General features: G+C 38.7%; 1 protein-coding gene across 4 annotated transcripts in view; it reads right to left on the bottom strand.

Moving 5' to 3' along the window:
• Positions 1 to 22,366, bottom strand: part of DACH2 (dachshund family transcription factor 2) — a 491,181-nt gene that overhangs the window by 210,998 nt on the left and 257,817 nt on the right. For all 4 annotated transcript variants that reach the window (XM_045029325.1, XM_045029326.1, XM_045029323.1 and 1 more), the window contains exon 2: positions 8,519 to 8,634. In XM_045029325.1, coding sequence (XP_044885260.1) covers positions 8,519 to 8,634 — 116 coding nt within the window. The remainder of the gene's footprint in view (positions 1 to 8,518; positions 8,635 to 22,366) is intronic.

Here is a 22,366-nt window from a genome sequence, read left to right as displayed (position 1 = left end):
TAATTTGGATTCTGTAATTTTTAAAGTAAGTGACTGCTTACTTTATTTGTGTCAAAAGCAAATAAGTATGGCCATTACTTTTACTGGTAGTACAATGTAAAGGGAGTATGGCTATCAGTCAAGCAATTTCCACTGTAGACATTAGCACTTAGATTTTTCACTACAAGAGTTGTTTTCTATTCTGAAAAGAACCTAGGTCATCAACTATCAAAGCACTTAAGCATGTGCTTAACTTTAAGTGCATGAGTAGTCCCATTCAAGTCCGCAGGACTAGTTGCATACTTAACTTTACTACAGACTATAGAGCTCTACTGGTACTAAATTAATAATGTTATCCAGGTATTATATTCCACAAGAGGAATTAATCACAGAGGATGAAATACCATTAAGAAAACTCCTGCATTTAAATATGGTGTGTGTTTATGGTATAATTTGCTGAGCTTTGTTTTGTTCCCTATATGAATTTTCTGGACAATTTGCAACAGTATTGTTACACCAAAATACAGCCTTAGAAGACTTTCCTATGAGAAATCTCACAACTCAAATCTAATTTAGATATGGAGGCTGACATTAAAGAGCATATTATTTGAGCAAACAGGTTGGACTAAGACACTGCAAATAGATGGTTAACTATATTATTTTGCTCCATAGATCAATGTTTTCCTGCAACCACATTATCTCTGTGAGATATGGTAACAGTAGCTGTCAACCCTGCAACGAAAAGTTTACAATTGTGTTTATTTAAATGGACTCTATTAAATTAAATTTTGGTTTCCACTTTATTACAGACAATTACTAGTCAAGCCACCGAAAATGAGAGTTAAAATGACTCAAGATACAATGGGCCTATGTGTCCTTTGCGAAACACCACTAAAAGCAACTGAATAAATTTGTCCCAGAGTGCAGACACTAGTGGGGCGACAAAGGATTTATGCTCCTTTTTTGTAACATTATACCCCATCATTTTCAGAGTACTGTTTTAGCCCACATACTGCCCTATTCCCAAACAATGGAGAATCAGGGTTAGGCACGATCTTGGCGAAAGGTAGCAGCTCCAGAATCTGAAGTTGCTCGATTTGACTACAAGAGGATTATCATACTAGAGTGCATTTTGATGAGCCTCAAAACCAGCTGAGTCAATAAGCTGATCCCTATTAATGTCAGTGGAAAATGCCACAATGCCAACTTAATTTCAATTAATTCAGACATTTAATCAAAGCTAGTATAACTCCTAGAACTAAGATTTAAGCTAACACCCACAAAACGGTTTGAGATTCTTAAAGGAACACTGTCATGCCATTTAAATGCCAGAATATGTACAGTGCTTTAAAGCTACATTTATTGGATGGAGATTCTAGACTCTCTTTCAGAATCCAAGTATTTTTGTTCAACTTACTGTTGCCAAGAAAAATAAAACCCAACAGCCACTCTTCAGTCACAATATTATTTTGTTGCTGCTGAAGGAACCATCCAAACAGCAGAGGGAGCTCAAATTAACAAGCCTTCTTTCGGAGCTTTACAGACATCATAGTTAACCTAACCTCTATTCATGATAATTCTGAGTAATGAGTTATATAGAAAAGAAACATTGCCAAACCACACTATTTTCCCTATAAGAAGCAAAGCATGAGCCTGGGGGAGAGAATCAATAAATGGAGAAGGACAAAGCCATTAACAGGAAACAAATTTATTATCAATCTGCTAAGAGAAGTTCTGAAAACCATGAAGAAAAATAAAGATTATGAAATTATTAAAAAACTTGATTTCTTATTAATTTATCTACTTATGCATGTGAGGAAACTTTCTAGCCTTTCCCTAAATTTATGACCCACCCAGACTACAGCTACTCTACAAAGCACCTAGTCTTAGCATAATGAAAAGAACTGTAAGAAATTTTCATAACAAACCCCCAAAACTTCCCCGCTTAAGAATTTTGTTACCATCTTGAAACAGGGCCCAAGTTTCCCAAACAGTTCACTGACATTAGTAATCTGGCCAAGCTGAGACCAGACGTGGACTGAATATTAAGTGCATGCAGTTTTTCTGCCTGTTCTCACCTCAAAACTGAGCAAAATTGGCTATTTTGGCTGAGCTTCATTTTGAGAGCTCAAAGGATGCATAAACTCAGGAGCATCAAAACCAAAAACAGCTTTGCACAAACCCCTGTGAAATGAAGCTATCAAGTTTCACACCTCTCTGATAATAATTAGTAGATGAGATCATGTTTAATTAAGTTATCAAAAATATATTTTTGGAGAGGCTGAAGCTCAGACTCTTGTTTATAGGTGCAATATGCCTCGGCTAAAAATGTCCCTGTAAAACAGAGGTGGAAACTGAAAATATGGCCTTTAAAGACAGATAAAGCAAAATAGAAAGGGAGGCTCTGGGTTACTGGGTATGTTTTTTCAAGATATCACTGCTCTTGTAAGGAGTTGCACTTTAAGGATTAATGAGTAGTTTAAAAAAAATGGTCTCATCCAGCATTCTTCATACACTCAGCACTCCCATTCATTTCAGAACATTTACCCTTCACAGAAAGCTGTAGGAATCAGCAATTTGATCTGTGATTTTGGCATCAAATACTGAGGTATTTAAGAATTCTGTATATACGGAATTTATTTTAAAATCAAATTAAATAGATGTTTTAATGATCACATGTGCATCCAACACCAATTATTTCACAATAAAATAAAATAGTGACAGTGTAACTTATTTGTCAGTTCTATAGTACAGTAGCTCTCTTTCCTACGTTATTTACATGTGTTTTTCTGTCTCAGGGCAACAATCATTAGCTATGGTAGTAAAAATGAGGAGTTGCTAAAGAAGTATATGAATTTTTATTATTTGAAAAAATAGTTCTTTGCACAATTATTTAAGGTTTAGCTTGTAAGCATGTCATTCATTGGTATAAAATATTTCTCATCATTCTGGAGACACACCAGATGGAATGCAGGGCACTGTGGGATATGCCATTTATCACAATGACAGTGCGTAGGTAGCAGTGATCCTCTCACCACAGGGGGAAGCTAGAACTGCAAATGTGGAGCAGCATTAAAAGCTAGACTAGTGGAGTTTGGCAACACTTGCATTTCTCATTAACTGAATCATATTAATTTATTAGCCATATATATCAAAGTAATTCACTATAGAACTGTCACCAGGAACAGTTTATAACTGTTAGCATTCCCCATAGGCAGAGAAGTGTGGCAGTCATCTTGAAGCAGTGTGCATGTCTTTGATTTTTTTAAAGATAATAACAACTCAGTCAAACCAGGTAATGCCAATAATGACAAAGTTGTCCATATGCTTCCTACTAGAAAGGGAGTTTAAAAAAGAACATCCATGATTACCAAAAAGGGATATTGGGAAACAACATAAGTGATCTGCAGAAGTGAGATGTAAACATACCAAAATGTTCAGTCTACTATGTTGATGGGGACAGTTCACTAATCCATATAATCATTTGCTTCCTTTGCTCCAAGGCCAGTTTAAATGGGACATAGAGGATTCACACTTCTTTCATTTTTTTGACAGCAGCCATCAGACATGGTAGCCCTATATCCTGTTACTTTAGGTGGTGAAATGAGTCAACAGGTACTCTGTAAATTGACCAGAAGGGTGTGCTTACAAACTACTTCCTCTCAGAATCCAGTCAGCTCAGCTTCACAATAAGAACAGAGGAGCTTCGAAAGATCTGGTGGCTTGTATATTTTTCTAGTTTGAATAAACACCAGAATTTTCTAAGTTTATCTGAATTTCAAACATTTGAGCCAATACCACACATTGCTGTTGACCTCCATGAAGCAGAGCCCTTTCTTTTGGCAACAGGCCCTACTCTGTCTTGGCTGCATCTCTCAATAAGCATGCTCTCATTCCTCCTCACCCCTCAGCTCTGCAGGCCTTCACAGCAAGTCTTGCAGCTTCTCTGCTAGGCCAAAGACTGCTACTCAACTGCAGCTTGGAAGCAGCTTTGGGACCAGATCTGGGTGGAAATGGGGAGAGAAACTGTGATTAATAAAAGGCAGGTGGGCACTGATTGTGTTGGCGACCCTCACACTTAGTTCTCTAAATTAAATTGCTGGAAAGACCAGAGACAAATTATTCTTGACATTTTTTCCCATGCCTACAGAAACAATAAGAAGCTACAGTTTAATATAGTAATTGGAAGCAAGACAACACTTAAACTTACAGTATTCCAAGAGCAACTACTTTATTGATTAAATACTCCAAGGTGCTAGTTGGTATCATTATCTACTAATATATTTATAAAATGAAACTATTCTATTTACAGTTAAACTTTTAATAAATCAACAAGAAGTTAAACAAGGTGTTGAATTTTCTACCCAAGCACTTGCAGCCAAAAAGTCAAAGCCGGGAAGTGCAGTATGCCTAATTTAACTGCCTGTTTATTGCATTAAAACGACAATGCGTACCTGAGCTGCTACAAGCCAAATGGGTGATGAAAACAGCAGCATGTATTACAAGAGGTGAAATGAGATGGCTGACTCAAGTCTTGAGAAAGTTGCTGACTGACTCTCCAGACTGATCAGTTTACTCCCCAGCTCATAGAAGCAGCTCCTTGGGACCCATTCATGCACCCAGCAGAATGGCTGAAGGTGAACTGCTGTGAATTGATAGATCACTACAAGAGGGAGGGGACTAAAGTGAACAAAAGGAAGGTATGAATCATGTCATTGTTGATGAGGAATTCAGTTTTTGCCATGCTGAGTCTGAGTGAGCAGTTACCAACTAGGATGATATGTTGGAGAGAGACAAACGGACTGTGGAAAATTTCAAAGCTACGCAAACATAATGAGTTTGAAATTTCCCATTTGAAGCATGAAGGCAGATTTACATAACCATCTTTATGTGCTTGCTCCACCAAGATGTGACAAGATCAGAGGCTGGGTTCTTTAAGGGGAGAGAGTTCTGTGGAGATGTAGGCCTGAGGAGGCCCAGGAAAGGAGACCTAGAGAGGAAAACTGCATTGCATGTACAGAGACAGAGAAGAGCTGAAGAAGCACCAAGATGTAAGGAAAAAATCCTCCCCACACCATTTCCCAGTCAATTGCTGCACTCTCTCCCCAGTCACTCTCACAGCCTGGGCTGTTCTCCACTCCTCCTGATGTCTGTAAGTCCGGCTAGCTGGCCTAGCAAACAGGAGAAAGTGCTTCTACTTCCCATGTGGCAGAAAGCTGACATTGTTTTTTTGGGGGGGAAACTCTTGTAGGACACTGGCCAGGCCTATCACTACTTACAGAAAGGATAGCCCAAACTAAACAACAAATAATGGTAAGTATGAGAACATAAGTACCCAAACTGACCAGTGACCAGGAGACAATGGGTCAATATCTCTGTGATCACTCCCTGGTTCTACTCTACTACACATCACCCTAGTCTTATAACCATCTCACCTCCTTTGAGAAGCAGTAAAATGAATTGTTTAAGTTTTTAGTTTAGCTTAAAAAAAAAAGGGGGGGGGGAGGAATTGTCAGACTCCTGAAGCCATTCCAGGTCCATACCTCAGATCCCCAGCAAGTGTGGAAATGGTTCTTGTAGCACCTTTCTTTATTTCCTCAAAGACTTCCATGTCTCTCCCATCTTTGACAGAAAGCTTATTTTGGGGGGGGGAGAGAAGGGGGCAAATAAGATGCAGCTGCTTCAAGTAATTAAAGCTTCAATAATATCCAGCTGCACTGTTTCAGCTTCCCTTAGCTAAGGAGAAACTCTCATGGATCCAACTTTCCCTTGGAGCCCTCCTGTACCATTGTCTGGTTTCATAGCACTTTCCTGTCGTGCAAAGAATGTGGGGAGTGCTGTGACAATACAGGTTCCCATTTGAGTCTCCAAAGGACTTTTATCAGCCCTCACAATCCCTCTTCATTCTGAGCAATAGGTCAGCAGAAATAGTTTTTAAAATTTACTTTAGTATTTGGTTAAACATCTTCAGCTTTTTCCAAAGGACAGTCTAGTAATTTGAAGCTTAACCTTTTTTATTTGATTTTTCCGATTTTTAATTTTAAAGCATGTTTTGCTACTTTCTGTGGGCAGAGTAGCATATAGGACAGGGGTGGGCAAACTATGGGTTGTTGGAGCTTTTAATCCGGCCCTTGAGCGCCCGCTGTCGAGCAGGGTTGGGGGCATGCCCTGCTCTGCACATGCCGTGGCTCCACATGGCTCCCGGAATTAGTGGCATGTCCCCACTTTGTCTCCTACGCATAGGGGCAGCCAGTGGGTTCTGCGTGCTTCCCCTGCCCCAAGCGCTGGCTTCACAGCTCCCATTGGCCAGGAACCGTGGACAATGGGAGCTGCAGGGGCGGTGCCTGCAGAAGGGGCAGCACGCAGAACCCCCTGGCTGCCTCTATGCGTAGGAGCCAGAGGGGAGACATGCCGCTGTTTCTGGGAGCTGCTTGAAGTAAGCACTGCCCTAAAGCTGAACCACTGACCCTCTCCCACAGTCCAACCCTCTTCCCCAGCTCTGATCCCCCTTCCACCCTCCGAGCCCCTTGATCCCAGCCCAGAGCACCCTTCTACACCCCAAATCCCTCATCCCCAGCCCCACCCCTAGCCGAAGCCTTCACCCCCCGCTCCCCAACCCCATGCCCCAGCCCAGAGCCCCCTCCCACACCCTGAACCCCTCACTCTGGCCCCAGCCTGGAACTTGCATCCCCAGCCCAAAGCCTGTACCCCCTCCCACACCCCACTGCTCCAAACTCCTCTGCTCCAGCCCACAGACCCCTCCCTACACCTCACACCCCTCATCCCTGGCCACACCCCAGAGCCCTCACCTCCAGCCGGAGCCCTCACCTCCTCCTGCATCCCAACCCCCTACCCAGCCCGGAGCCCCCTCCTGCACCCTGAACTCGTAATTTCCTGGCCCCACCTCAGAGCCCACACCCCCATCCGGAGCCCTCACCCTCTGCCCCACCCCAACCCCCAATTTCATGAGAATTCATGGCCCACCATACAATTTCCATACCCACATGCGCCCCTCAGGACAAAAATTTTGACCACCCCGACACAGGACCACACTGAGCCACTTGAATACTATTTACTATGCACACAATGCACCCATGGGGTCCTAAAACATGACTACTTTAATCCAATATGCCTTTTGCATAGCTTTAGGCCCTATTTGCAAACACGCTGTCAAGCAATGGGCTATGCTGTGTACTTTTAACAACAATTTATCAACACTGGTTGCCTCTTGTTATCACCATTGGAGAACAAATAAAACACAGACTATATGAAAACCCTTGGTCTGGGAACACTAGATACTGTTTTAAAAATTCTAATAAAAAATGTGTTTATGAAAATCAGTCTTCAGAACTTCACTACAGTACACATGAATTATTAATTACACATTATTATTATTAGCTAACAGACGGGGACCAACTGAACTGGAGCGGGAGTTGAAACCAGCAAAATGCTTTCAAACTTTGAGTACGGTTGAAGCAATTATTAATATTAATATTGCTTAAGAAGGTTCATTCCTGCTTCCATGATGGTGATTTATTGACCCAGTGGGTCAAGAGAACTGAAATTCTTCATTAATTTCTCACTTACTGCACAATGGGACATAGGGAAATTTAAGGCCCTGATCCTGGAACTTCTTGTATGTGGGTGGACCGCTGTGTCCATGCCCCACTGAGCTCAATGGGACTGTGCAGCAGTCCACCCATGTGCGAGAAGTTGCAGGATCAAAGCCTAAGTTATCATGCTCCAGGCACTCCCTTATGATTGCAAGACCTGTTGAATATTTAAGTAATTGGTTACATTTTACTGGATGTTAATTAAGTTGTGGATTGTTCATTGTTGACCTTATTATCAAATAAATATATGCACATTACAACATCAGTTGGTGGCAATGGTAACAAGAAGCTTCACTGAAGTTTAAATTCTCTTTGCTTTTAATTTACATTGCCTTAAGTTACTGAACAGCAGCAAAACACTGTTAATGATGTACTATTTTAGGTGTATTTATAGTCAACAGTTACATTGTGCCAATAAATTAAGAGTACGAATACAGAATATCATGACCATCTGCATTTGGTTTTATTCATCCTTTTGATAACCACATCTTCCATAGTTAGTGTGACCAGTTTTATGTCTTCCTAACCTACACTAATCATTTTATAGCATACATTTTGGCCACCCTGTTTATATCCCATGAGAACTAAAAGACACATGCACCAGAAAGGAAGAAACCCACACTTTAAGACCCTTTAAGACAGTGGCTAATTTTCTCTTAGGGTTTTTTTTGTAATAAAATAATGTATTTAATGGAATTTCCTATAAGGAAATTACAATTAATAAAGAACTAAACTACAAATCCATTAGATTTTAGTCACTGCAGCAACAAAACACAGTTTTCATGAATACTCAAAAAATCCAATAATGTAACCTCTGGTAAAGCTTGAAAAGCCCTGAAGGACATGGCATTTGGATCAATATTAGTTTATTTCAACTGCTGTGCAGTATGAAGAGACCAGGCTGAACATCTGATGGATTTTATTACCTGTCGGGGAGATAAGTCCTGGTGATAACAGGCCTGGGACTCCATGGGGCAGAAGACGTGCATTTTCTTGTATTGCAACTCCCAGAGAGCGCTTGGGGGGTCTTCCTGGTCGTGAGCTGTTGAAATATAAATAGGATAAATTTAATTTTTTTTAAAATGTTTGCTTAATGCATGTTATATTGATTTGTATTATAGAAATACGAACCATCTCTCTCTCTCTCTCTCTCTCTTTTTTTTTCTGTATATGTATATATATGACATTTTTGCCTAGGAGAAAAGGACCACTTGTGGCAGGTTAAACATAACAAGTGTTGTACTGTACTCAAATGATCCATCAGTGAAATACTCTGCTTGTACACTTGCAGAAGCATGCACTCAAAGTCATATGGAGTAACTGTATATTAAAAGGTAAGGAGTTATGAGAATTTTAGAACTAAATCACTAGGCTGGGAACAAGGAAATTCTGACTTCCAATCCTGACTCTGCTACTGATTTTATGTGAGGCCTTCAGTTGGCCATTTAATCATTGTTTCTCAGTACTCTGTAAAATGGAGACAATGTGCCTCACAATGGTGCTGCTAAAATTAGTTGATTTAAGAAGATAACTACACCAGTAGTAGGGATTATTTTGCAGATTGCTTTCACCAAATTGGGGCCTGAGCATGTAAACTGTGATGGGACAACCTGAATCCTCTCTGGGGCCACTGCTACACTGTCACAGAATGTACACCCCTGCACCCCCAATCCCTGAGATTCACAGTGACTCTCAGCCAGCCAGTAAAACGGAAGGTTTATTAGGCAACAGGAACACAGTCCCAAACAGAGCTTGTAGGTACAACTGGGAACCCTCAATCAAGTCCCCAGGGGGGTAGGGAGCTCATCCCTCAGCTTTGGGGTTCCCTCTGTTTTCCCAGCCAGCTCCAAAGTAAAACCCCTCCAGCAGTCTCCTCCAGCCACCACCCCGGCTCCTCCCCCAGCCTTTGTCCAGTTTCCCTGGCAAAAGGTGTCACCTGGCCTCAACCCCCCTTCTGGGCTCAGGTTACATGCTCAGGCATCCTCATCCTGGTATTCCATCACCAATGCAGACAGTCTCAATACAACTCCCGCGCAACATTCCCAGGTCAATACTTCCCACTCCCTGCTCCATCCCATACACAAACACCCAACCAAAAATCTTCGAACTAAAAAAAAATAAAATAAATAAAAACACAACACTGCAAGGATCTAGATAACCATTTAGACTACCAATTAAATTACTATAGCCACTTAAGAGCGGACATTACTATGAAGTGTGGTTTAAAAGGTATGGGGGGAGGTGTGGGGGAGACAGGAAACTAAAAGGAATGAATACATGTTGCATTCAAGTCTTTTGGTTTCTTGCTTTTGGGTCCTGGTTTCCCTTCCTCACAGACTGATTGGTGTTTTTGACTGCTATGTAAGGGCTAAGCTAACAATGTTGGCCTAACCTATCAAATTCTCACATTTTTCACCCTAGCTGGAACAGCTTATGAATTCTGGTTACAAGTTTTAATAAATAATGTAAAGTAGTAAAAGATCCGTGTATTTATCTATTTCATTCCTCCACTCCCCTAACACAGTTTTTGTGTCTGGACTATTATTCTGCAGCTGTCACCACAATAGAGATCTACAGAGCAAAAGCCATTGGAATCATTCTTTCCCAAGCCAAATGATAAAAACATAAGGTTCTAATGTTAGCAAAGATATTGCCGCTTTTCTTTGGCAAAAATACATTTTACTCAGCTGAATAATAGAGCTTTTGACAAAATACTGTGAAACACTGTATAAAATAATCAAGGTGCAACAATAAACGAGGTTAAAATAGAAAGCATATCCAAAAGAGACTTTTGCTTCACAAAGAAATTTCAGTTAAAGTCCACTTTATCAACTTTGCAGTGGCAAAGCTCTCCATCAAGGTAAGACAAACTCTGTGTTTAAATGAAGACAACTTCCAGCACCACTACACAGAGGTACCATTACCCTGTTCATTTTTCACACAATGTGCTAGCGTTATTTTGTTTTATTGTACATCAAACTAGCACAAAATCATTTTTTCTGGTTTGCTATTTCAGTCTATAAACCTTCCCACTCTTCTTTTTAGCTTTGTTTTAGGCAGTTTTGAATTTCACATTCAGTGCCTTTTCCCTTTTGTGTTTGCCCTTTTTTAAGGAGTCCTATCATCATACTGGAATGGTTCTGAAATGAAATTTACTGTAATGTTCAGATAATCATGTGTGTGTGTGTGTCTGTCTGTCTATCTATATATGAATGGCACAAGAAATTGGACCATTTTTCTATTATCTCTTTGCTCCAAAAAGAATAGTATAAGCAAATTTACTGAGTAATCTATATAATGTTACACTATATTCTGTCCTGCATTTCACTACTACTACTACATCATGCGATTGGGAAACCGCCTCACTATGCTAAATTCAGTTAAACCTTTTTCTGTTTCACTAGGAGTACTTCTTCCCATTTTTAACAGATCTTAAATATAATCTTCTCTCAACATATGCAGTACATGCAAAGTGTCAAAAGCATGCTATTAAGGTGTACTAAACCATATATTTCCATGTCTAATTTACCTATTGATTAGTCTGTTTAGAGAAATTCAGTATATTTCACATAAATGTAGGGTCTCAGGTAAAATTAGGCGTAGATTTTAGGCTTTGTAAAACAAAAACAAATTATTGTTTGATTTATAAAAATATACATCAAAAGGTGCCTATCTAGCATTTTAAGTGCTTTTGATATATATTACAAAAACAAATCAACTTAATTTAGCAGCTCTGCTCACTGACTACCCACAACAAAGCTCAACCATCAACAGAACATTTATAAAACTTCCCACCTCAGCTTCAGTTAGCAAGTGTTTTACATAAATAGGATTTTAAGAAAAAATCTTTTAATATCTAAATATAAAGAGTTTTGGAGGGGAGGAGGAGGATGGTTGGATTGTTGTACTGATCCTGCATTTTTGGCAATGTGTGAGACTGTCCGGTTTGGCCAATGTACATGAAGAGGGGCATTGCTGGCACATATCACATTGGTAGATGTGCAGGTGAATGAGTCCCTGATGGTGTGGCTGATGTGGTAGGTCCTATGATGGTGTTGCTAGAATAGATATGGGGACAGAGTTGGCAATGGGGTTTGTTGCAGGAAGTGGTTAGTGTTTCTGTTGTGTGGTGTGTAGTTACTGATAAGTATTTGCCCCCAAAAGCTTATGCTCAAATAAATTTGTTAATCTCTAAGGTGCCAGAAGGACTCCTCATTGTTTTGGTTTCCTATACAAATACTACAAGCAAAAATGAAACTCATGAGTCTTTTGTCATTAACTAATCTGCACAAAGTGTCAACACTAAATAAATATAAATACTGAGAAAAGAATTACCACCTGAATACTGGCATATACTAATAGTTCTACTGACTTTTAAAGGACTACTCACATAAGAAATGTGAGTATGATTTGACCCTTAGTTTTTTAGAATGCTTTTTTGGTTTTGATGACTTCCTGTGTTTCTAATGACAGATAAGGAAATTCGTTTTGTTTTGTTAAAGACACCACATATGGTTTTTAACTTGTTCATCTCCTTTTAGCAATTATTATAATAGTAATAAAGCACTTTAGGCCTGGTTATGATCTTACTTTCACAGTTCTAACCTTATTGATTTTAGTGACATTATTCCAAATTTACAATAGTCTAAATAAGATCAAAATCAAGCCCATTGTCTCTAATTTAATATTAAAGTTTAATTTAAACACTATTGTCTAACTGCTATTCATAACTGCTTACTCCTCATTCATTCCACATCTGCCAAAAATTCTATATGGAATTTTAACGTTACATTCAATAAGTCTGCATGAAATTAACCGCACTATACCTGAAGCGGGGAATGGGGGTGAGGGGGATTGGCATTGTCCGGGCTTGCAGTAGGAAGGGTGTGAGGGGAAGGAGGTCAGAAGCAGCTGCAAAAAGGGTAGGTGGGAGGGCAGCATGGCGACGCTGACTCATCCCCTGGGAACATAAGTGCGGAAGGCTTTAAAAGGGGCAAGTGCAGGTGTTAGAAGCCCTTTCTCTACGTTGCAAGCTAGGCAGCATCCACCCTTACTCCCCTCAAGGTGGTGAATACCAGACTGGTTCGGACCAGTGTGGGCACTGCACTAGTCATTCCTTTCTAAGAGGCCTGACATTTTTCTACCACCACCATGTTGGCATAGGTGGAATGGGGGGCTTTGCGTTCCCCACAGCAGATTTCAGGGAGGGCTTGTTATGATGAGTAGGGAAGGCTAATAGGCTATGATGTTGCAACTCATTTTGTAAGCGTGGGGCAGATGTCCAGTGCAGGCACTCTATAGAGAAGGCATCCAGTGGCCTTAAAAATGAGGGGCTGATTAAAAGGAGGGGTTGGGGCTCCTATGATTGGTAAGGCAGGGAACTAACCCTCCACCCCCTTTTTATAGCCCACCTTAACCCTCCTATGGGAGGGGGTGAGGGAGGTGGGGAAGTAAGGTCCCAGCCTTGGGTTGGCTGGGTGACCTGGACACAAAATGAAAGGGGGCTGGAGGAAGCCCCAGGAAGTTATTTGAATGGTATAGATTAGTGGTTTGAGCATGGGCCTGCTAAATCCAGGGCTGTGAGTTCAATCCTTGAGTAGGGCAGTTAGAGATCTGGGGCAAAATCAGTACCTGGTCCTGCTAGTGAAGGCAGAGGGCTGGACTTGATGATCTTTTGGGGTCCGTTCCAGCTCAATGAGATAATATAAAATATATGGAGATATACCTATTATAACATGGATTTGCCTGCACTGTACACTTTTATCTGCCAGGTGATCCGAGACATCTAATAATAAAGTTGTGGCCTGATTAAATTCATATGAAGTGTCTCCTATCATTCTTTCGATATAGACAGACAATCCTTTATCTTCTCAGCTGGTATCAGACTCATAGCACTAAAGCGAAGCTCCACTAAGGTAACAATGTTCTACAATGAAAAACTCACTGGGCTAATTTACTTCTTTACTCTATATTAAAGAAATCAAATGGAACATGTAAAAATATCTCCTGTGCTGGAAACTCCGGACTCAATTTTGTCTTTAAATCTGTGATACCACAGTGCCTTTTCTTCAATATTTTAGATGACAAAGGCTTAGTTCAGGACTGCACAGCAAAATACACTGAATGTCAATATTAGAACTGACAGGAAAATGTTTGACTTTTCAGCCAAAAATTGAAATATTACAATTTCAAAATCCATGACAGGAGATGCAATTCTGGTGCCTCATGCTCCCATTCTCCTCTCAGTGCTAGGATCCCTGTTGAGACTACATTTCTCATGAGGCATCAAATTCTCTCCACTTGGGAGGGGACTACAACTCCCAGGAGGCAGCATATCTGAATCAACATATTTTGGACATAAATTGAAAACGTCAGTTTTTGATGATCTGCTATTTTGATTTTAAAATCAAAACATTCCATGCAGAGCAGATACATTTAGTGAAAAATTTTGTTTAATTGAAAACTTAATTTTCTATAAAAACATAGTTTAGATGGAATATTTTCAACCAGCCCTATTTGATACACTTAATTTACTATTTCTCTATGTACTGCTGGCTAATTTCTTGTGATACCCCAAGCCCCATTGGAGGCATTTCAATGTTACAAACTCTCACAATTTATCACAAGTCTGACACTGGTGTTTTTTCTTGAAGCTCCAATTCTAGGAGTCAAGTGATTATGTGGGAATCTCAGCTTTGCTGTTTAAAAAGTAAGTTTCTAGCCCTCATGTCTGAGGAGAAAAGATTGAAAAACATGCCCCAAGTATACACTGAAGGCTCAGAAAGGAGAAGGCAAATAAAAAGAATCACAACTTTTTTTTTTTAATCCCATGACTTTGGGGGAGACCTTAATCATGATTTTTTGACAATTTGGGATTAGAAAAACTGACATTTTTATAATGCTTTTCTTAATTCTCTCACTCCAGGCTCGTTTATACCCAAATTTTTGGTTTAAAACGGGTCACTTTCACCTCCTCCTTTTTTTCTATCTCACTTAAGTAAAGGCATACAGGTTGGAGGTGCAAAAGAAAAATTCTCTACATACCTATTAGTCCATGATGATAAAGGGAGCTGAAAACATGATGAGGAAGCTTGGGCTCACATCACAGTTTCCTACACATTCATAAGCCATACAATCAGCTGAAAAATATTTTTCTTCTAAATATATTACCTTCTGGGTTTTTTCCCCTAAGGCTATATTTGCTGCCAGTCAATCTCTGAAAACAAAAGGTGATTCATTTGATTCTAAATTAGATGTTATTTCACTTAGGATGACTAATTGAGAAAGTTGTGTTGATTCTGTAGATAAATCTCAGAAGGATTTTTGTTGTAAAGTAAAAAAAAAAAATCACACACAAGTCGTGAACATTAAATCAATAACAAAAGTACTCAATAAAGAACTTTTTTTTTTGAAAACTTGAGCATATCAATGATTTTTCAGGATCAGATTCAATAACCATATCATATTTCTTATTCATTAAAATAAAAAATGAACTAACCAATAAAGTTCCAGGAGAACTGCAATACCTTACGGATTTCAACTGTATTCATATTTCTAATTTTTTTTACAATCTCTGTAAATTAACTTCAAATACTCCTGTTGCCAGTTCCATACTTTCCATCAGGAGGGTCATTGTTTCTTTAGGAATTATCACTGATTTTGAGAGTATCATGGATTAAGTTTAAAAATTAAGGGTAATATTTTTAAAAGAAATTATTTAAGCTAACAAAAGGATTCAGTCAAAAAGGAATAGATTTCTTATTGACATCTCAGCTTCAAAGTTGCAGTTTCCAAATATCTGTTATATTTCTGCTAAACTCAGATCAGTTAAGAGGTTCTTGTTTTATTACTATAATTAGGCTAGGGATTTCTTGTCTTCCAACTGCCCGAAAAGAAGGCATCTGTAGAAGAAGAAAATAAGGAAGCAGTAGACTATTCAATCTTACACAAACACAACTCACTGCAATATTTTTTATTTTTTTGTATGTTTGGGAATGAACTTTGACAGAGTATATTAGAATTTTTTTTTGTGGTGGTTACAAAGTTATGTGACAAGGTATTGGGAATCAGTAATTAGTGTATCTTTTTTTCCTTTTCTATTCCTGGTGACAGCTAATTATTATTACCGTTTTCTTTTTTAACACATATGCAATCCCTTGGTGCCCTGGGGAATATTTTTACAAGGCCACTTCTGTAGTTTTGATAAAAGTATTGATCAGCTATATCTTCTTTAATGTTCTTTTATGCTTGTTATAGACAACTGCATAGTTTGTGATGTTTGCAACTTTATCAACATTTTGTAAACTATAATTCATCAATGGAAATTTACAGCAAATCACACTTGAGTATGACAACGATGTTTGCTTGTGCTTTTTAATGTCAGAGATTCACTAGAATCAGAAAAAAATTTCCATATTAAGACAAATAAACGTGCTGATTTAACTAGGAAACTGTTATTTGGATGACAATTTAATCAGCTCAGGTTGAAAGGTCCATCACTGCAGGATCCTGTTACTGCTAAAATATTGATTGCGTTACTGATTTCAGTAATGCTTTATTTTACAGGGCACAAATAACTATGTAATTACTCTTTAATTGAATGGTAATTGCTTGCTGGCAATTATTTGTTAAATTTTGCAGTTTAATTACAAGTTTATTTATGCTCTGTAAAATAAAAATATTCTATATTTTAGTCATTCTGAAGACTAGCTATATAGGCTGTCAAAACCACAGAGTTAGTTATGATAGTACAAGTCTGACAAAGCCATAATAATACTATAACTATTATTAAAAGGATCAGATGAATCTTTGAATGCTTCAGCTTTACAGAATTAACATCAGATGTAACATTTGTAAGATTAATGGAGGAATACTGTATCACAGAAGCATGATTTCCTCTGGGGTCTAGTCCACCATTTAGCATAATTTATCCTGATGTTTTGCCTTTCATTCTCTGGGTTTTTTAAGAGAAACTGAAATAGTATCCTATTCCCCTGAGAACAAAGAATAAACCAACTAGAAATATAATTCAACAGTACTTCATATTTCTGCAACTGAAGTGGATTACCACCATTGCCTTATCTTAGCAGCCTATAAACTTTGTAGACGTGGCAGTTAGGTAGATAACAAGAAAAAGCATTATATCTTGTAGTGTCAATGATATATAACCCATCCCAAGATATATTTATTCCGAGTTTTGATAGATGAGGTACCCAATACTTTGATCATTAAAATTTTGAATTTTAGTGTTATACTTAACACACACAAAAAAGGGAAATCGTGTCTTACTAATCTATTAGAGTTCTTTGAAGGGGTCAACAAACATGTGGACAAGGGGGATCCAGTGGACATAGTGTACTTAGATTTCCAGAAAGCCTTTGACAAGGTCCCTCACCAAAGGTTCTTACGTAAATTAAGCTGTCATGGGATAAAAGGGAAGGTCCTTTCATGGATTGAGAACTGGTTAAAAGACAGGGAACAAAGGGTAGGAATTAATGGTAAACTCTCAGAATGGAGAGGGGTAACTAGTGGTGTTCCCCAAGGGTCAGTCCTAGGACCAATCCTATTCAATTTATTCATAAATGATCTGGAGAAAGGGGTAAACAGTGAAGTGGCAAAGTTTGCAGATGATACTAAACTACTCAAGATAGTTAAGACCAAAGCAGATTGTGAAGAACTTCAAAAAGATCTCACAAAACTAAGTGATTGGGCAACAAAATGGCAAATGAAATTTAATGTGGATAAATGTAAAGTAATGCACATTGGAAAAAATAACCCCAACTATACATACAATATGATGGGGGCTAATCTAGCTACAACGAGTCAGGAAAAAGATTTTGGAGTCATCGTGGATAGTTCTCTGAAAATGTCCACGCAGTGTGCAGAGGCGGTCAAAAAAGCAAACAGGATATTAGGAATCATTAAAAAGGGGATAGAGAATAAGACTGAGAATATATTATTGCCCTTATATAAATCCATGGTACGCCCACACCTCGAATACTGTGTACAGATGTGGTCTCCTCACCTCAAAAAAGATATTCTAGCACTAGAAAAGGTTCAGAAAAGGGCAACTAAAATGATTAGGGGTTTGGAGAGGGTCCCATACGAGGAAAGATTAAAGAGGCTAGGACTCTTCAGCTTGGAAAAGAGGAGACTAAGGGGGGATATGATAGAGGTACATAAAATCATGAGTGATGTTGAGAAAGTGGATAAGGAAAAGTTATTTACTTATTCCCATAATATAAGAATTAGGGGCCACCAAATGAAATTAATAGGCAGCAGGTTTAAAACAAATAAAAGGAAGTTCTTCTTCACGCAGCGCACAGTCAACTTATGGAACTCCATACCTGAGGAGGTTGTGAAGGCTAGGACTATAACAATGTTTAAAAGGGAACTGGATAAATTCATGGTGGCTAAGTCCATAAATGGCTATTAGCCAGGATGGGTAAGAATGGTGTCCCTAGCCTCTGTTCGTCAGAGGATGGAGATGGATGGCAGGAGAGAGATCACTTGATCATTGCCTGTTAGGTTCACTCCCTCTGGGGCACTTGGCATTGGCCGCTGTTGGTAGACAGATACTGGGCTAGATGGACGTTTGGTCTGACCCGGTACGGCCATTCTTATGTTCTTATGTTCTTACTTTTCATTTGTATCATTAACTATTTATGAATTATCAGCAATTTAATGAAAACTCTGCTGATTTTGTTTTTTCAAATGATACCCAGTTAATAAATTAATTATTGATTCCATGAGACTATAAGCCATTTGATATAAAAATATGCTACAGTTTTGATTTAGTAAACTCTCACATGTATCACAGATTTCTTCAATAGTAACATAGTTTATTAGGCTTCAAGGAAAATTCTGAAGCAACTATATGACAGGCTGTGTAAATTGCTCTGAATATAGTAGCAGTAACTCTGGTGCCAGTACTTACTAGTGAAAAACTATCACAATTGGTTTGCTGAAGTTGGATCAGTAACCACAGACTTATCTTTCATTTCCCTTATACATCACTGGCATTATTAATCTATTCCTTCAGTCCCAGAAGGTGTCATCATTCTTGTGTTAATTTATTTGTATAAGTTAAGAAAAATGTGAAAGGTAAGAATTTTTAAATATTATTTTGGGTTTGTACCAGTAAAAGCAACATTCTTGCTATCTTGAATAAGAATTTTTTTTTAGGACTATAAAGTTTTTAATTGCATCATGGATAATAATCATCTCTCTGCTCTAGCATTTATTACAACATTTCAAAGATGCCAATAGTAGTTAAACTCTACTTGACCTTTCAAAGTTTAAGAAGAGAAACAAATTCTGACCTCACTGCAACCTGATTCTGTCTCCTCTCAGTGTTGGCAAACTGATCACTTGTCTAACTATTGCTCTACATTGTATTACCAACCAGATCAAAGGCAACAACAGCCAATTCAGCAGCAGGGAAAAAGTCATTCATACAAAAAAGGCAATTAACATTAGTCACATATGAAGTTGAGAACTAGATGTATGATAACTAGAACCTGGTCACTATGACAACTTTCATAGAACAGGTGCTCATTTTAAATTAGTACTCTAAACACCACGATCTATGACGCTCGTGGCAGCCCCATCCTGACTCTAGCAGACAAGACAAGTTCCCCAAAACAAAAGTTACCCTCCAAAGGGCAAATCCTCCCATTGATTTCAATGAAATTTTTGCTTGAGTACGGGCTTCTGCATTTAGCCTTAACTGAAGCATATAATTCATAACTATAAATAGTGAAAAAAGAATATCTAAAACTGAAATCCACAAATTTCAATATCACAGAAATAGCACTTTAATTATTCCTTCTTTATTATACTGAGGTTCATATTAAAACAAAAGTTCCTTAACATTACAAAATTGTTCAGAAAATGCAGGAAACCAAAACACAGATGCAGAGGTGGATTTCAAGCTGCAGGTCAGAACTTCATTAACTGTACCATTAAAGGTTGGAGCCTTGACCATTAATATATCTCTCCCCACCCCCCAACCTCCATAAAAGCTACCAGGCATTTAATTAGGTCCTATGTTTGGTTAAATGGTGCAAGGTCATTCAACCTATGAACCAGATTGGTGTCTTTTAACACAACTGCATACCACACTGTACACCAGCTGTAGGTTGCAACAATAACAATGATTAGGGTGACCAGATGTCCCTATTTTATAGGGACAGTCCCGATTTTTGGGTCTTTTTCTTATATAGGCTCCTATTACCCCCCACCCGGTCTCGATTTTTCACATTTGCTGTCTGGACATCCTAACAATGATTAAACTATTAGCTTTCCACACCATTTTTTAAAACATTGCTAACAAACTAACACCCTAACAAATGAAACTTCCATGTTGTTGTGACACAAAATTACCAACCAGACATCTCACCAATCTCAAACAGGCGGAAAAAAATTCTTCCTGATCTCAAACAGGGCACTCTAATCAGATTCACAAAAGAATCTGTAAATGCAGTCCTGACACTACTTTACCTATAGGCATAGTTGCAAAATTTTGTGAAGCTCCATGTGTGGCATTTTATGTAAAAAATGTAATTATCTAATTTGCAACTAATATATATATATATGCCCATAAAGTTATTGGCCTCTCTAGAAACTATTGCAGTGTCCTTGTGAGTTTGAAACATGGGAGCTGGAACTGAGATTACGAAACTCATTTCATAAAGGGTCATCAAGCATCCATTAGATTACAGTTTTTAATCCCCATTGAGTAAGGCTGGATTCATATTGGTGACCTACAGACAAAAAGCTCTGAAGATCATTAGTAATTTCCTAAGGCATCCAGTCCCCTAATAAGTGCTCATGTTATACCTTTAAGAATGAAATTTGTTTTCTGGAAAGATACATCTATTGAACAGAGTCAGCACCTTTTTGACAGGGTCTTCTACTCACTGAACACACAAGCAACTTCTCCTATCCACACACTGCTCTCAGCCTTCTGCAACCAAAGGCAATGCTGTGCTCCACTCTTTTCTTAAAGGGACAACATCCATTAACCAATACAAACACTACAAATATAACAATAAGCCAAATATTAATACAACGTCCATATTTATCTCTAAATATGTTCCGCAACATAAATAATTTCAATTATTATTCCAGGGTCTTCAAACTAACTTAAACGTACTTGCTCCATGTGAGTCATCAGTCATGTTTGAACCTATAATGTTCAAAATTCACAGCCCAGAATTTTATCCTTCAGCAGTATGAGTAACTGTAGTAGGAGGTATACTGTTACCTTCTATGCAGAAGGGCCCATAGAGGGAGAAACAAGACACACTTTATTACTGGGTAACAGCTATTTATAAACTAACACTAGATTAGAACTTTGGGTTCAGTTACTGACTCTTGGCGCAGAGTATGGCCTAGCAGCAAAGAATCCTGTGGCACCTTATAGACTAACAGACGTTTTGCAGCATGAGCTTTCGTGGGTGAATACCCACTTCTTCGGATGCAAGCAGTATGGCCTAGTGGCTAGAGACAGCACAGCTAAGTGTAACATTGCTGCTGCTGCTTGCTTCACCTGCAGGGTGAAACTGTCATCTCTAGATATAAAATTATGAGTTTCTACCAGTGGAGCTAAAGGACTATGCCTATTACTACACGGGCAGAGCAGACTGAAACTCCATATGTGATCTACCCATTGGAGAAGGCAAATATCCATATGTCTTAACAGAGTTTAGACAAGCACATAATTTGGCCCATCTCATCGGACAGGTAGTATAGCAAAGTAGAAGAGACTTTGGTCCGTTTTTTTTAGTGACTTGGATTCTACTCCCAGTTTGGTTGGGATCAATCTTTCAATCATTTTATGTGTAAAATGGGTGAATGACAGTTGCCTCTACTAAGATGCGGTGGGTGGGTGTGTAGAACCTTTGTTAATAAGTGTCATGACATGCACAGAAATATTAAAAACTGTCAGTAGAAGAGCTGGGGTTATTGCTCAATGAACCTTCCCCTAGACTAAGCTACAGGGTATTTACATGAGAGAGGTGAGGGAAATGTCTCCCCTCCCACACTTCCGAAATGTTACATGTTACCAGTTGTGTAGAACTGAGTTACAGACCGGCAAGACATAACACTTGGCAAGTGTGTAGAGGACAGGAAGGTGGAGCAGAAACAGCAGCAAGATGGATGCTGTGGACACAAGACAACCTTAAATGACAAACAAGAGAGTTGGGAGGGCCAATCAGCCCTCTTGTCCCCTCTCCCCTCCAAAATTGGCCAACAGATGACTTTAGGGCAGCAGCAAAGCCTTCCACTTTCCCCCTCACCTCTACACAATCCCCATGTGCATGCCCTACTCCTCCTGTCAGGACCCCAGAGGGTGGCCATCCACTCCAATTCAATCAAAACACTCTGCCTGCTAAGATGGGGTGGGGACATTGTAATTCATTGTCTCTTTTTTACACACATCCCCATCCAATTATTTTGAGGATTTTTTTTTGTTAATGTTTCTAATTTCTATATTTTATTTTCTCTTAACAACTAAACCTGAATATATCTTTTCTCATTAATACCATTGGTAACTTCTTGATAAATATTCATTTAATGTTTTCTTTGTCAAAAAGAGAAAGCTGATGGAACACACAATTTAAGGGTTGACTACTCACCTGACAAAAAGTATAACTTTGAAGCTATTTTATTGACCTACTTACAATATTACAACCCCAAATATTAGAAAATCATGACTCAGGACCTCAAAATTATGAGACTAGGTTAAAAAACAAACCAACCAACCCATT

Source organism: Mauremys mutica, chromosome 9 (genome assembly GCF_020497125.1).
Source record: "Mauremys mutica isolate MM-2020 ecotype Southern chromosome 9, ASM2049712v1, whole genome shotgun sequence".
NCBI lineage: Eukaryota > Metazoa > Chordata > Testudines > Geoemydidae > Mauremys > Mauremys mutica.
The sequence above is the reverse complement of the archived record's forward strand: the minus strand, read 5'-3'. Positions and strand labels throughout refer to the sequence as shown.